This window comes from Pyrgilauda ruficollis, unplaced genomic scaffold (genome assembly GCF_017590135.1).
Source record: "Pyrgilauda ruficollis isolate IOZ18807 unplaced genomic scaffold, ASM1759013v1 scaffold6, whole genome shotgun sequence".
Taxonomy (NCBI): Eukaryota; Metazoa; Chordata; class Aves; order Passeriformes; family Passeridae; genus Pyrgilauda; species Pyrgilauda ruficollis.
This window is the reverse complement of record NW_024527710.1, coordinates 14,938,290-14,951,849: the sequence shown is the minus strand read 5'-3', so window position 1 is coordinate 14,951,849 and position 13,560 is coordinate 14,938,290. Positions and strand designations below refer to the sequence as shown.

The following is a 13,560-nucleotide window of genomic DNA, read 5'->3' as shown; positions in this document are numbered from 1 at the left end:
CGGGGCCGGGGCCGGGGCTGGGCGGGGCGGCCGCCGCGGCGGCGGCGGCGGGAGGGGAGCGGCGCTCCCGGCAACATGGCGGCGCGCGGGGCGGGCAGCGCCTGAGCCCGGCGCTTCTCGGTCCGCGGGTCTTCCCCCCCGGCCCCGGCCTCGGCCTCTTCTTCTTCCTCCTCTTCCTCCTCCTCCTCCTTCTTCTCCTCCTCCTGCCGCTGCCCCTGCCCCGCTCCCCGGCGCGGCCATGGAGAGCGAGGAGGAGCAGCACATGACCACGCTGCTCTGCATGGGCTTCTCGGACGCGGCCGCCATCCGCAAGGCCCTGCGCCTGGCCAAGAACGACATCAACGAGGCCGTGGCGCTGCTCACCAACGAGCGGCCCGGCCTCCACTACGGCGGCTACGAGCCCATGGAGAGCGGGCAGGGCCCGCCGGGCGGGCACGGCTCCCCCGCCGGCGGGCAGGGCCCCCGCGGCGGCGACGGGGACGGCGGAGGCGGCGGGGGCGGCTTCGACCCGCCGCCCGCCTACCACGAAGTGGTGGAGACCGAGGTGAGCTGCGGGCGGGCGGTCCCGGGGCGGTGGGAGCCACCCGCAGCCTCGCCGCTGCCGGGGCGGGGTGCCCGGGGTCCCTCCGTCGCTGCCCGGGCCGGGGGCTCCTCATCCCCCCGCATTCCCCGCCTGCCGCCCGCCCGGCGCGATCCCCGGCCCGTTCCCTGCCATCGCTGCAAGGTGAAGCGCGCCCAGGGTTTTGCTTGGCATTCCAGGAATGTGTGGCTACCGTAGGGCTCTGCTTTTCGCTCCCCCTCTTGTGCCTTCTTGCATAATTCCGGTGACTAAGGGCTGTCTATTTTTTTTTAACTGTTTGCACAATGTGAAGGAAAGCGCACTGTGGGTATGACTTTACGTACAGTTTTATTTGGGTAAGCTGAGCGTAAGTTCTGAAATAGGAACCCAGTGAGGTCAAATGTTTTTTCAGAACGGAGCTTTAACTCATGGCTCAGGGCTGTCATGTAGATAGAAGTGCTGGGGAGTGTCAGCCTTTCCCAGGTTCTCTCCTTCCTCCTTGTTTGCCTTTCTGTCTCTTCCATCCTCTTCCAGAGCTCTGCACCCTTCAGCCAGCAGATACACTCAGGGTGCTCTCCTTGCTGTCTGGAACAGTCTTGTGGTGCTTTCCTCTAAAGTCTTCTCCTCCTCCTGGTCTTTTTCCCAAAACTTCACAGTGTGCTCATAAGAAAAGAGCTAATTAGTAGTGTCCACACTGTGGGACTCGTGGGGATGAGAACAGCAGAAAGCCCCTCTGGGTGATACCAAAGGGCCACCTTGCACAATGTCTGTCTCAAGAAGTGGTCAAGAACAGATGCTAAAGCTCGTGAATGAAACCAGGGAACCTCGTGTCCCCTCCCAGGCTCCAGTGACGAGTATCCTGAGGGTTTTCTATGCCAGAAAAGTGCTCCCTTTCTGTGCATGCATGTGTACGTGTCCATAAATAAATTCATGAGGAGTCCACGGGCGTATCTGGTGCGTAACTACACTTGCACAGATCATCCGTATCCATAGCCTCGGCGCACTGACGTCCAGCCCTGCGGAATAAAGATAGGTGATCCTGCTCACCGAATTAACTGGGTTAGAGCCTGAGCTGCTCTAAGCTGCTGATGTGTGCTTGTGGAGTAAGGTGATCCGTGGGATGGCACGTGTGTGTGCAGAAACGGAGCTGCTCCTTAACTTCCCTGACCAAAGCGCCAGGGAACCGGTTTCCAACCTTTGCTGTGAAGGATTGAGAGTGAGTGAGAGTTCTTGTTGGCATTTGGGTTGGATGTAGCTAGAGCTGGGACAGTCTGCCTTGTCAGTGTGACATTTCAAGTGAAGCTGTCAGTGTAAACTTCAGAGAGGCACTTTTTTCCCCCGCTCTTGTTCCCGTTACAAATGGCACTTTGACAACTCTCAGAGGATTCTCCCGCCCCCCATTATTTCATCCTGTACTTCTCATCAAATTTACTTACGCTTTATAATAGTTTCCTTTGCCACTCACCTTCTTGTTTGCTCTGATTTGTGTTCTTTTTAACCCACAGGAGGGAAGTCAAAACATTTCATTGTAGGTAAATCACTGCACCGAGCAGGCATTTCGGAAGGATTGAGTTGTCTTGGTAAATGAAACTTTATATAAATTCATGCCTCAATTTAGTAATTGGATTCATTTGCAGATGAGCATCTGTCAACTCCTGCACATGTATGCAAAACAGTATTTTTGTAATGAAAGAGTTACATCTATAAAAGTCCTGAGACTGGAATTGTTGCCTGTGCATATTTGTCTAACACTGCAGTACAATTTAACAGCTTTTGACATACATTTTATGAAAGTAGGAAAGTGATATATGATCAGTTCTTGGGGTTTTTTATTCGTCAGCTGTTATCTAGTATTATATTTAATAAGCTACAGCTATTCTTTAAGTGGTTAATCAGTAATTAATCAGGTTAATCAGTAGTTTTCCATTCAGCGGAAGCTTATGGCATATGAAGCTGTACAGAAAGCCATTGCAGAAGCAGCTATATTATTCATTGTAGTCATACACATTATGGTGAAACATATTGTACCCCATGCTGTCTTGTGGTAATTCAGATGTTATTTCTGGTTTTCTTCCTCTTGGTATCATCTCTCTTTCTAACAGCTCTTCAAGTGTGTATTCTTCTTTCTCTTCATAATGCCAGTTTTAACTTTTATTCAGTGGGGAGGAAGTGGCGTGTCAGATTTTTGGATTTTATATATCAGCAACAGGAGATAAAGAGAGGATAAATCACAGGAGAAGAGTTCTTAGAAATTTTCTCCCAAGTAAAATGTTCCAATCTAATGCTTCATGAACAAAAGTTAGGATTAGATGTTATAATTTAAGAACAACAAGAATGCTTCAGTCATTCTTCAAAATGCGTATAACAGGTCTGTACTTTGAATTTATGTGCTTTTTTTGGCTGAGCACACTTTAGCATGCATATAAGAATAGGTCTATGAATGATTAAACACTTTACATTTTCCCTAATCAGTAATGAATCCATTATGTTTGCATATGCTTATTTGGTCTCTATTACATAATGTTAGAATCTGTTCAGCATTCATGTGGATCAAAGAAAGGCTTGTCTAATGGTTTTCTTTGAGAGGAGCACAGCTACCAGATACATATCATACTAGTTAAAACATGTTTTCTTTAGATAAGTCTTTAAAAATCAGTCTGAATCTTTTTTCAGTGGTCCAGGCTGCTGGTCTTCAGGGCTGTCTGAAAGTGTTAAAGAAGCCTGAGTTTGGAGTAACTGGCCCAGAAGCAAGATATCTGCTGTGAGCTGGCCCAACATATGCCCTGTGCTTTCTTTCTGTATGAGGCTTGAGGTGAAGGTGTGCATAAATTTCAATTTCATGAGGTTAAAACTTTACTTTCAGCAGGCTGGTGTTTCCCTATTGCTTCAGTTTTGGGTTAATAGCTGAGGGGTGTGCCTTTGGCATTGATGCTGGTAGCATGACCACACTTAACTCATCAAAAGGAAAAGGCCAGGCAAACTTGGGGGCTTCAGTTCATTTGTGCAGTCTACCTAAAACCACGGGAAGTTCACCTTGAGGTTTACAGCTGCTTGGAAGTTTTGCCCTTTGTAGCACCAAACCACACTGATAGACTGAGGTCACCTGCTTTTCCAAGAGGCAACTTTGTGTGTTTGACATAAGTTCTGTGTTTATGTCTGTTGACAGAAGTAAATCTTGCAGTTTGGCAAGAATGTGGGGTTTCTGTGTTTATTCCTTAGGCAACATGCAGATTGTCACGGTGTGATTCTGTGCCGAGGGAGGCGGGTGAAGGATGCTGTGCTCATCTCTTCATCTGACTGACAGATAAGCTGCTTTATGAACTGCTGCTAAATCCTTATAATTTAAGACAAGACTATAAATGAGTGTGATGACAACGTCTGTCAGTGTGTCCGTGAATTGTCACAAGTGCCACAATTGCTGGCTTTCATGAGTTTGAGAGGAATGGGTTGGAGAAGAGCAGGCTAAACAAATGTGGGGATTGTGACCAGAGAACTTGAAATTGTGGGGAGGGACAGGTAAAAATATTAAACATATACCAATGGTTTGTATAACCTTCACTAAAACAACCTTAATTTGCTTTTAAAACAGCTTCTGAGAGCCATTACTATGACCTTTTAGCTGAATTGTGATGAACAGATTATATTACCCCCCCAGCTATTCCTGTCCCCTTCAGCATGTGCTCTTTTGATTTATGTTTTTTTAGTAGAACTGGATCAAAGCTCGTACATGCCAGATTTTACTAGGTAAGGTTTATAATAAACTTGTCCAAGATTGCTTTTGAGGTCCTGTTTGACTGCAAGAGAAGGGATTTTGTGAAAAAAAGCAGGCCGGCGACCGTAGTGAGTGCCAGTGCCAGGAACATTCTCACTAGTCATGCTGCAGAACTGTGGTGTTCAAACCCTACCTCTCCTCATTATTAAAGCTCAGGACTGAAAGCAGTTCTGCTACAGATGTGCTTTAGCTTTTAATGTGTAAAATGAGGATAATGGGCTGTGCTTTATTAGGAGAGCCATGGACATTAGGCTTGTGAAGTTCTTTGATCTTTGAATGGAAAGAGCAGTATTTATTTAAAGACAAAGAAGGTATTTAGCCTTCAAGCAAATGAGATGGATTTCACGCTACAATTCTGCACATTTAAAGTCAGTCTTCTCTCTTGTAAGTAGTCTTGAGCTTTGCAAAAGTGAGTATTTCTTGCATTCGCATGTGGAAGTTTTACAGAGTGGCTTGTCTACGAATTGGCCTTGTAAAACAATTAAGCAATCAAATAAAGCTCTGTGGTGGATTCTGGCATCGAGTCCCTGGCTGGATGCCATCAGAATGTCAAGTGGAATTAGTATTTTAGCACTCTTGGTTTTCAGCATCACTGTTTTCAAAAATGAGTGGCCCTGGTGTGGAACCTCTTTCTATATTCTGATTCCATTAACACTTCCTTGAAAGCATTTGAAAGAAAATACTCTGGGTTTCATTCTTGATATAACACAGACTAATAGAGATGCTACATTGAAGTTAAGGAAGTAGGGGTGATACTGAGAGATGCTGCTGGTTAATTTTAAATGTAAGCTTTGTTTTGAATAACTCACAAAGTCATTATCATGTAATGTGATCGTTAGAGTAATTGCTGGATTGAGAGGAGCGCTCTGTAATTACTGGTTCATTGGTGAAGGTGATGCCTGCAGGGTCAGTGAAGGTGGGAGACAGCTCTGTACAGCCAAATTCTCAGCTGGGCAGGAAGTGTTTCTGGTATAATGTCCTCTGGAAGCATTTTTTGGTCATCTTCCCAGTTTACAGTGCTATTCTGTGGCAGCTGTTTAATAAGGAAGTGAAATACTGGGGAAGAATGAGAATAAAAACAAATTAGCCAGTGTTAGAAGTTAATTCCAGCAAATCATTTGGATTGCTTTTGGATTAAGGAACAGTAGCTCTTTGTATGAGGAGGGCAAAGAGGAAGTGCCTGTTTCTTTTGTAAGCTTTTATTTTGAAAAAACCACGTATTTGTGCTGCTGTAGGAATAGCCTTTGGTATATATGTTTCAAGGGCCAAATTAAAAATTAATTTTAAAAGCCAGTGTTCCCAGTGTTTCTTGCCACTTGATCTTCCTGCCACTACTTTACAACAGTTCTGGCTTTTCTGATGCCCAGCAGAACAATCTTGAGAGGCATTTAAAGATTTTTTTTGTATTAATTAGTCACAATTTTGGCATTACACACTGTCAAAATCAGCTGCTTTGTCAGTTCTGGTTTCTGTCTCACTATACATCAGTAGAACAGAAGTACAGATGAGTGTTTAGCAGCATTATTGAATTAATTTTCCTTTCCAGAGCCTGACCTTTGGTCACTAAAATGTTACAGTAAATACTTTATGTAGTGGTTCTGCAGCACTTCTTTATTAATTCCTGGTGTTTTGGCAAAGGGAGATACAAGTATTGACTTAATTTTAAGTACTGAAATGTTAAGCATTTGTGACTAATTGTTTTATTGTTTAAAAGCACAATGTTTATCTGATATCACACTAAGTTATTCTGAGTTATTTGGAACAAGCATGAGGTTTTGTTCTTATGAAAACTCAAGGGTTGGGAGGAATAATGGTGTTGTCTCTGATTCTGGCTGTTTGTAGTTACATGAATGGAGTAACTTTTTAAATATATCCACAGACAACAGTGAAAACACATGGAAGATAAGTGTTTTCCTTGGTTCCTTATGAATGGCATTCCTAACAGTGCTTTCCATGACCTCTCCCTCACCTGCAACTTATCAGACTTCAAAATACATTGCCAAAAGTGGTTGTAGTGAATCTCTGCCTCGGATTTCAATGAATACTGTGGTAATAGCAGTATAAAAGGGCAAAGAGGCTCCTTGTATTTTTGAAGTTAAGTGGAGGTTTTAATTCAAGTGCTATTTTTACAGAGCCTCAGTTGTTTTGTTTTGCTGTGATGCTCAGGACTATGTTTATCTTTGAACAAGCAGGCAGGTACATCAGGGAGTATTGCCTGGTAACATCACACCATCACCCTGGAAATCAGGGAGAGAGTACAAGCCATGTTTTCAGAAACTCTGAGTTAATTCTCAGCTTTGCTGAATTAATTTTTATTTTTCAAATTTGTATCATGTTCTTATTCCCAGTCTTTCACAGTTCTTGGTTGTGAGAGATGGGGGACAGAGGGAAGGTGGAGCCATAGGATTTTAATGGTTGTAATTTGTTATAATCCTTTACAGCTATGAAGGGTTTAGTCTAAACATGCATCCTTCATGGTGTCCTAGTGCAACACTCAGTTAAGGTCACTGTCTAAAACCTTCTGTGAGAAAGTTCACTAAATAAATTGGGTTTTTATGATGGGATGGGAGTCCAGATCAACTTCAGTTAGGTGGAGTCTGTAAAAGAGAATTTATTTTCCTTTAGTAGTAGACTGGTTTCATCCTTTTATACTGGCATGACAAAATACTAGCATTTTTTTCTTGTGACAAGACTGTATTTGTTTGTGTAAAGTAGTCCATAGTAGAAATTTTAAGTGCTTCATTTCTATGAAAAAGGAACAAAACATCTGTGTATCTCACCAACAAGCTTATGTTCTCTTAGCAGAACATAAACAACAAAAAACGTTCCTATCTGTTGCTGCACTTAAATTTTTTGCATCCCAATATGTTTCTCTGGATGAAAATTCAAGGGTGAGATGTTATATCTCTTTAGAACTTAAAACATTTAAAAACTGTGACAATACTTTGCAAGTAAATATCTGTCTGTCAGTAAAACATCCAGGAAATCACAGTGGGTTTTCTTATTGCCAGATGAGAAACATAATGTGGAAATTCCATACATGACACCATTTTTTGAGTCTTAACTAATACTGACATATTCACAAGAGGATCCCAAGCTTGCTCTTAGCAGTGTGGGTCCAGTGGGTTCAGTCTGAGTGCAGGAATAGGCAGCTAGGAAATACTCTCCAATTTTGTTCCCACATCTGCCACTTAACAAGAGTTGAAGGTTCTTTAACCATCTGGAATACCAGTTTATAAAAAGCAAATAGGTTGCAGGTATGAAAATGTGACAATTTTTTTTAAACATTCAATACCTTGTTCTTAGTGTTTATGTGTAAGTGCAAGGTGGTGGATTTGAGATATTTGAAAGGCTTTGAATTCTTACACTTGTGTTTGAGTTGTAGGTAATAGAATATCCCCCTTTTAGGAGTTAATTAACAGAAAAAAGGTTTGACATCCAGGCACGAAACTAAAAACTGCTTTAATCAATAGTCTGGCAGGTGGAGGGGCTGTCAGGTCATGACTTCAGGATTGATAGCTTCTCCCACAATTGGATGGGCACAGTACATCAGAGCAGAGAAATGCTCTGTTTTTCTGGGTGTTTGATGTATTTCTCTCACCTTGCCTCCACCTGAGCATTGCAGTGCTCTGCAAACACTTGTGAGTGGTGCAGCAGTGCTGTGCAGAGGGGAGCATCCCTGCTGACACTTGGCAGCTGGAAAAGCTGTAGCATTGGAAAATTGATTTCTTTGTTTTCTATGTCTGTGATAAAAACTGAAAGGTGGACCTAAAAATTTTTGTCAGCTAGTTCTGGCTTTGTGCATTTTTTTCATTACTGCTTTTCAGAGCAGTTAAACTTTGTCCTGTTTGTAGGTACATAGTAACAAGGTTTTGTGGTTGTTTTGGGGGTTTTTTTTAACAATGCAATGAAACTTCAAAAATCTGCTTTCTTGGCTATAAAATGATGGTTGTTTTGTGAAAATGACTTATTAGAGAGGCATGGGGTGGAGGTAGCTGCTTGGTCTGCTGGTGTCTTAGAAAGTCTGGTCCTATTGCTTGTTGAAAGAAACAAAACTTTGGGGTTTTCTTTCCTAAGTTATACTGGATTCAAGAGCACATAATGTGATTTAGTTATGGTGATAATAGATTCTGTTGGTAGCCTCCTATCAAAATCAAATTAACTAACTTAAATTATGATTTGACTGTAATTTCATTACTAAAGCTGCCAATTAGAATCAAAACAAGTCTTAAACTCCTTGTTATTTTATGTCAAGTGACTGGTATGGGAACTGTCAGTGGCTTTAGTTAAACAGTGTTTGATGAGTTAATTAGCTGAAAACTGCATGAGTACATTTTGAAGCTTTAAACTGTGACCTTTTGGCAATTAAAGTTAATTCATATTTCACTTTTTGTGCTAATCTTTGTTCTGTGTTCCTCTTCAGTAGAAGGTTTTATGCTACAGATTTAAGCAATGCTTTATTGATCAGATGTTGAACAATTTTTGTTTATTCAGCCTTGCAAGCAAATCTGGGAGGTGCCAGCTCCCCAGAGAGGGAATCTTGAATCAGTGCTTGAGCCTGTTCCTGTGAGGGTATTTCTCCTGGGAGCCTGTGTGTGTGTTTAGCCATAACTGCATTTTCACACCTTGAAAATAAGCCAGAAGAGCCAAGACTGTTAAAACAAGGGGATCTTCAGGGCTTTTGTGCAATAAGAGATACATCAGAAGGCATGGAAAACCATATTAAAAGTCTGTCAGCAGAAGTTTGTTGGTCTCACTATTTCAGCTGCAGAAATAGCCACAGATTTATGATGTGCACTGTGGCTTCCTACTGCAGAAAAGACTGTAATGGCCTTTTAGATAATTTATCTTTGGATGACCCATTGGTTACCAGGAGTAGAGTTGGGGGTTTTTTTGCTTTTTGCTATTCCATGGAAGAACATCTGCTCAAATCCTTACCATGCTGGGGGCCAGTCCAGTGCTAAGTCTGTTCAGCCAGAATTGCAGAGTCGTGATGCAGATCATCATCAACTGGCAGACAACATTCTGAAGTCACCTATTTGAGGAGAGGGAGATAGCTCTTTACATATATTTATTTATAAACAAGCAAACAAACCCCAAAGCCAAGACTGAGAAAATCACTTTTTGGGAGGCTGACATGACCTTGTATCCTATTTACTTTCTCATATACCATAATTTTTCTTCAAAATCTTGTATTTCCTCCATGGACCTTTGTCAGTAGAGTTTGCAGTGACAGTTCCTGAGCTCCTCAGTTACAGAGCATTAATTGTGGGTACGTGTTCAGGGCTGTGTAGCATTTGTGAGTGTCAGCAGAGAAGTGAATTCTCCAGGCTGTGTTGGAGTGTGAGATCTGTGTGCAGATCTCCAGCCAGCATAAGATGATGCAAGAACTGAGCTGACGTTTCACCTTGCTGCTGCAGCTGCTGCTAATAAATCCCTCACTTTAAAGAGCCGTGCCAAAATTGATTTAAAAATTGGGTGGTGAACAGTTTGGGTTTTTTCATGTGCAGAAAGACACTTAATTATGAAAGAGCAGCAGTAAGTCTTCAAAGAGACTGTTTCTTGTAGTGGATTTGGTTTAAGAAACACAACTCAGTCTGCACTAATATAATGTGAACATAGCTGTAATCTCCCAGAAATGCAGAGTGTTAAATTTATTAATGGTTTGGAGGGGAATTTGGGTTTTAAACTGCCTGGGTGTGTGTTTGAGACTGTCACAGGTTTCACAGTAGCTGTGAAGCTATGTGGATGTGATGTGTTCTAAAATTAATACATGAACTTGATACTTTCTGCACATGGTTTTAGTAGCAGAGCACTGTCAGGCAAGAAGCCTCACTGCCTCTAATTCCTGGAAAGTGCCAAAAGCATGTTCCTTCAATGCAAATAGCTCCCATTACTATTAGGGCAATATTCCAAATACCACACTCATTTTTTGTGTAAAACCATCCTTTCACTGCACTGTTGGTAGACTCAATCTAGCAATAGTCCAGATGTTTTCTAAGCATAATTTAGGATAATGTGGGAGCTAAATGTACAGTGAAGAACATGTATTAATTCACTTTCCATATGATTTTCTGTGTCGTGGACCCTGACAATCACTTGTGTGGAAACAGGCAATTAATGAGCAGCATTGCTGGGATGCAGATGGGAAAGCAGAACAAGAAGTGGAGTTTTCATCTGCAGTTGAAGGTCTGCATTGCTGTTCTGCACCTCTTTAGATACCAGTTGCTGTCGCTGTGTTTATTTAATGTGGACACTTTTTTCCAGGGAATGAAGCAACTGTTGCTCTGTGTCTGTAACATTTGTTGAAATGTTGCTTTCCTTGGCTACAACTGGAGGCTGAACTGTAGTCCTTGAACAATTGGGTGTTTAAGTTATACTCAGTCTGTCTTTATTATACTAAAAGTTCATTCCTGCTCTGTTACTGTGAGCACTTTATAACTGCACGCTTGTTTTCTGTAGGAAATGGTTTTGTTTTCTGCATTGGTGTTCTTTACAGAAGCTGTATAATTAACAGTTTAATTTCTACAAAATGCTTCTAAATCATTTCAGTGCCTTTACATGTAGACCTTCAAACAACCCTTCTCCAAAACATGAAGTATTTAAGCAGGGTGTGATCTCTAGATGGGAATTACATCAGGCTTCCATGCACAGTGCTGGATCAGGTGACCGCAGTTTCTGAAGCTGATATTCAGGTCTGCTAAAGTACAACCTCCCATAAAGACAAACTGAGCACAAAGTGTTTAGTAGGGGGTTGGAGGAAGGCAGCACTTTATTTCCCAAACACCAATATGTGGTTTTTTTTCTAAGCAGTGTTCTGCTCCTATAAATTGTCCTGCTGCTCTCCAGAACGTTAGCAAGTCCAGCCCACGTGCTGCCCGTGAACTTTAAAGGTTAAGCTCTGCACAATTGCTGCTCCCTTGGCTTAATAGTTTTGAACCATTATGAAGGTGAATGACACATTTACTTTTTAAAAACAGATCTAATCCTACAAATAGCAAATGCAGTGAGAGAGCTGGAAGCACACTTGTGGGCATACACTGGTTTTGTTCTTGGTATACCATCTTCTCCAGAGTTCAGTTCTTTCTTTTTGGTTTATTCCTTTCTAGTTGTTCCATTCACTTTCCTGACACTCTCTGGTTTTTACTTTCGAATGTGTTTCCTGCTTGTCCTTCCTCCCTCCATGTCCCTGGCTTCTTTCTCAGTGGGATCTTGTTACCATCACTGCTCTTGTTTTCCACTGTCTCTGACAGTGGCTCCTGCTCGCTGCCAGGTCTGATCCAGACATTCTGTCCTTTCTCCAGCTGCCTTGGCCTGCTGTTGTGGAGGCAGGGAAAGGTAGTCCATGTGAACTCTTTGACACTTTGGGTACCTGGCATCTCTGGGAGGTTAAAAAATAAACAAAAGAAAATAAATGAATAACTTGTCTACTCTTTGGCGCTGCTGAGGTAGTTACCTCATATGGCACTTAGAGGAGAGCAGGGGGTAATTCTGTGTCCTGTGCACAGAAATAGCTGCTCTTTAGTGCCTCTAGCAAGGAAACCTGTAAAGCTTAGCTGCAGTCACCTGCTTGCCTTTTCCCTCTTACCTTCCAGAATATTTGCCAGTAACTCATTATGACTTCAGGAGAAGGATAATTACATTACCTTGTTGGACCACTATATTTGATGTAGGTTTTTCTTTAGATTATTAGTAAAATAAAATCTTGATGTACTCAAACAGTATCCTGTATTTCTAGTGTGATGGGGTGAAATGGACTTCCCTTAGAGTAAACTATTCCCATATTCTACAGGTGTTGTTGAACAGAGGATTAATGTGCAGCTCTATGGAGATCAAAATTTGTACTCTACAGTCTCCCAGGGACTGGAAGTACTTATCACCTAGCTCTAGGATCTGATATGCCATGGAACAAGATTTGCTGCTTAAATAGGCAATTAGTTAGCAATTAGTTATGTAAACATGGTAGTTATCACCTCCATGAAATACATCCAGGTATGTAATCCCTTCAATTCAAATTGAAATATTCAATTCTTCTTTGAAAAACACAAGCAGCCTCAGGGTTGAGAATTTGACATGCTTGTTACAAGCACAGCTGCCTTTTCTAAACCCTTTAATGTGTCTAGGAAACTGTTTCGCTTGAACTTTTTTTTTTTTTTTTTTTCACCCGCAGAAAAATGATGAGAATGGGAATTGCTCTGGTGAAGGGATTGAGTTTCCAACAACCAACTTGTATGAGCTGGAGAGCAGAGTTTTGACAGATCACTGGTCCATACCCTACAAGAGGGAGGAGTCTCTAGGCAAGTGCCTGATTGCATCCACCTACCTGGCAAGACTGGGTGAGTTCCCTTTCACAGTTGCACAGATGATCTGTTCAGAGGGTGTCACAGACAGAATGTTGGGCAGTTGGGTGTTTCACTTTAATCTTGCTGCTGTTTACTTGCACCCTACACAACAATCACATCTCTGGGAAAGTGTTTAACAGTGAACTGTTCTACCCAATGCTGTCAAAACATCATTGATCTCTTTTCTTTCTCTCTTAAGTCATTTGTTTACTTAAGGTTTTTTTTCAAAAAGTGGCACACATGTTTATTTATGTTCTAATAATTGTGGGAATTACATCTTTTCAGAGCTAAATTACTGACTTTTTTTTTTTCTCCTTGTGCTGGTTATTTTCCATTCATAAAAGCAAGCTGTCATCTCAATCCCTGCTGTACCATTCTTGTATAAGTGGTTGCTTTTCCCTGGTAAAGTGCTTATATTGCATTAGATCTGAATTTGACTCTTCTTATTCAGTACTTTGGCTGGGGTTAAGAGTGTTATGGAGGCACCACACCCAACAACTGGTGTATAATGAGAGTACAAGATAGATTTTCAGTCATGCCTGATGGCAGACTAAAGGAATGTTGTAATCTCTTGGAAGAATAGAAGTTGTTAAGTGGTTCTGCTTTGCTTCTCTGTTTCCAATCTGTGTTAAAAGGCTGTGCTTCAGTTTTGGTGGGAGACTGTGAAGCATCAGTAACGTATGAATTGTAAACTCTGAAGTTTACAAGTTACTTATAGTGCTAATAATGCTTGAAAAACTTGTAAAAGGTATTGGGAAATTAATTCTTAGTTCTGAAAGGCAGGTTCTCTCAAGTCATGCTTTTTGTGGCTTTAAAAGCATGCTAGTTAGGAAGGAACAGTAGCACTTTTACTACTGCTAGTTTGGGTTGGTGTTCCTTCAAATTTG

General features: G+C 41.9%; 1 protein-coding gene and 1 long non-coding RNA gene across 7 annotated transcripts in view; one reads left to right on the top strand and one right to left on the bottom strand.

Annotated features, from left to right (window-relative positions):
- The first annotated feature begins 6 nt into the window (after nt 1-6).
- Nucleotides 7-13,560, top strand: part of USP24 (ubiquitin specific peptidase 24) — a 62,441-nt gene continuing 48,887 nt past the window's right edge. For 4 of the 6 annotated variants that reach the window (XR_005956419.1, XM_041482981.1, XM_041482982.1 and 1 more), the window contains exons 1-2: nt 7-544; nt 12,502-12,667. Coding sequence is in view for 5 of the 6 variants with exons in the window: in XM_041482981.1 (XP_041338915.1) it covers nt 239-544; nt 12,502-12,667 (472 nt within the window). In the remaining variant the exon portion in view is untranslated. Of the gene's footprint in view, nt 545-1,622; nt 1,776-12,267; nt 12,324-12,501; nt 12,668-13,560 lie in introns of those variants that run through there. The other 2 variants (XM_041482983.1, XM_041482984.1) reach the window with 2 other exon arrangements.
- LOC121361913 lies at nt 8,660-9,636 on the bottom strand. Its single transcript, XR_005956420.1, has 3 exons — nt 9,474-9,636; nt 9,270-9,366; nt 8,660-8,956 (listed from the first exon to the last, which is right to left on the bottom strand). It is a non-coding gene; the product is annotated as an uncharacterized LOC121361913 (long non-coding RNA).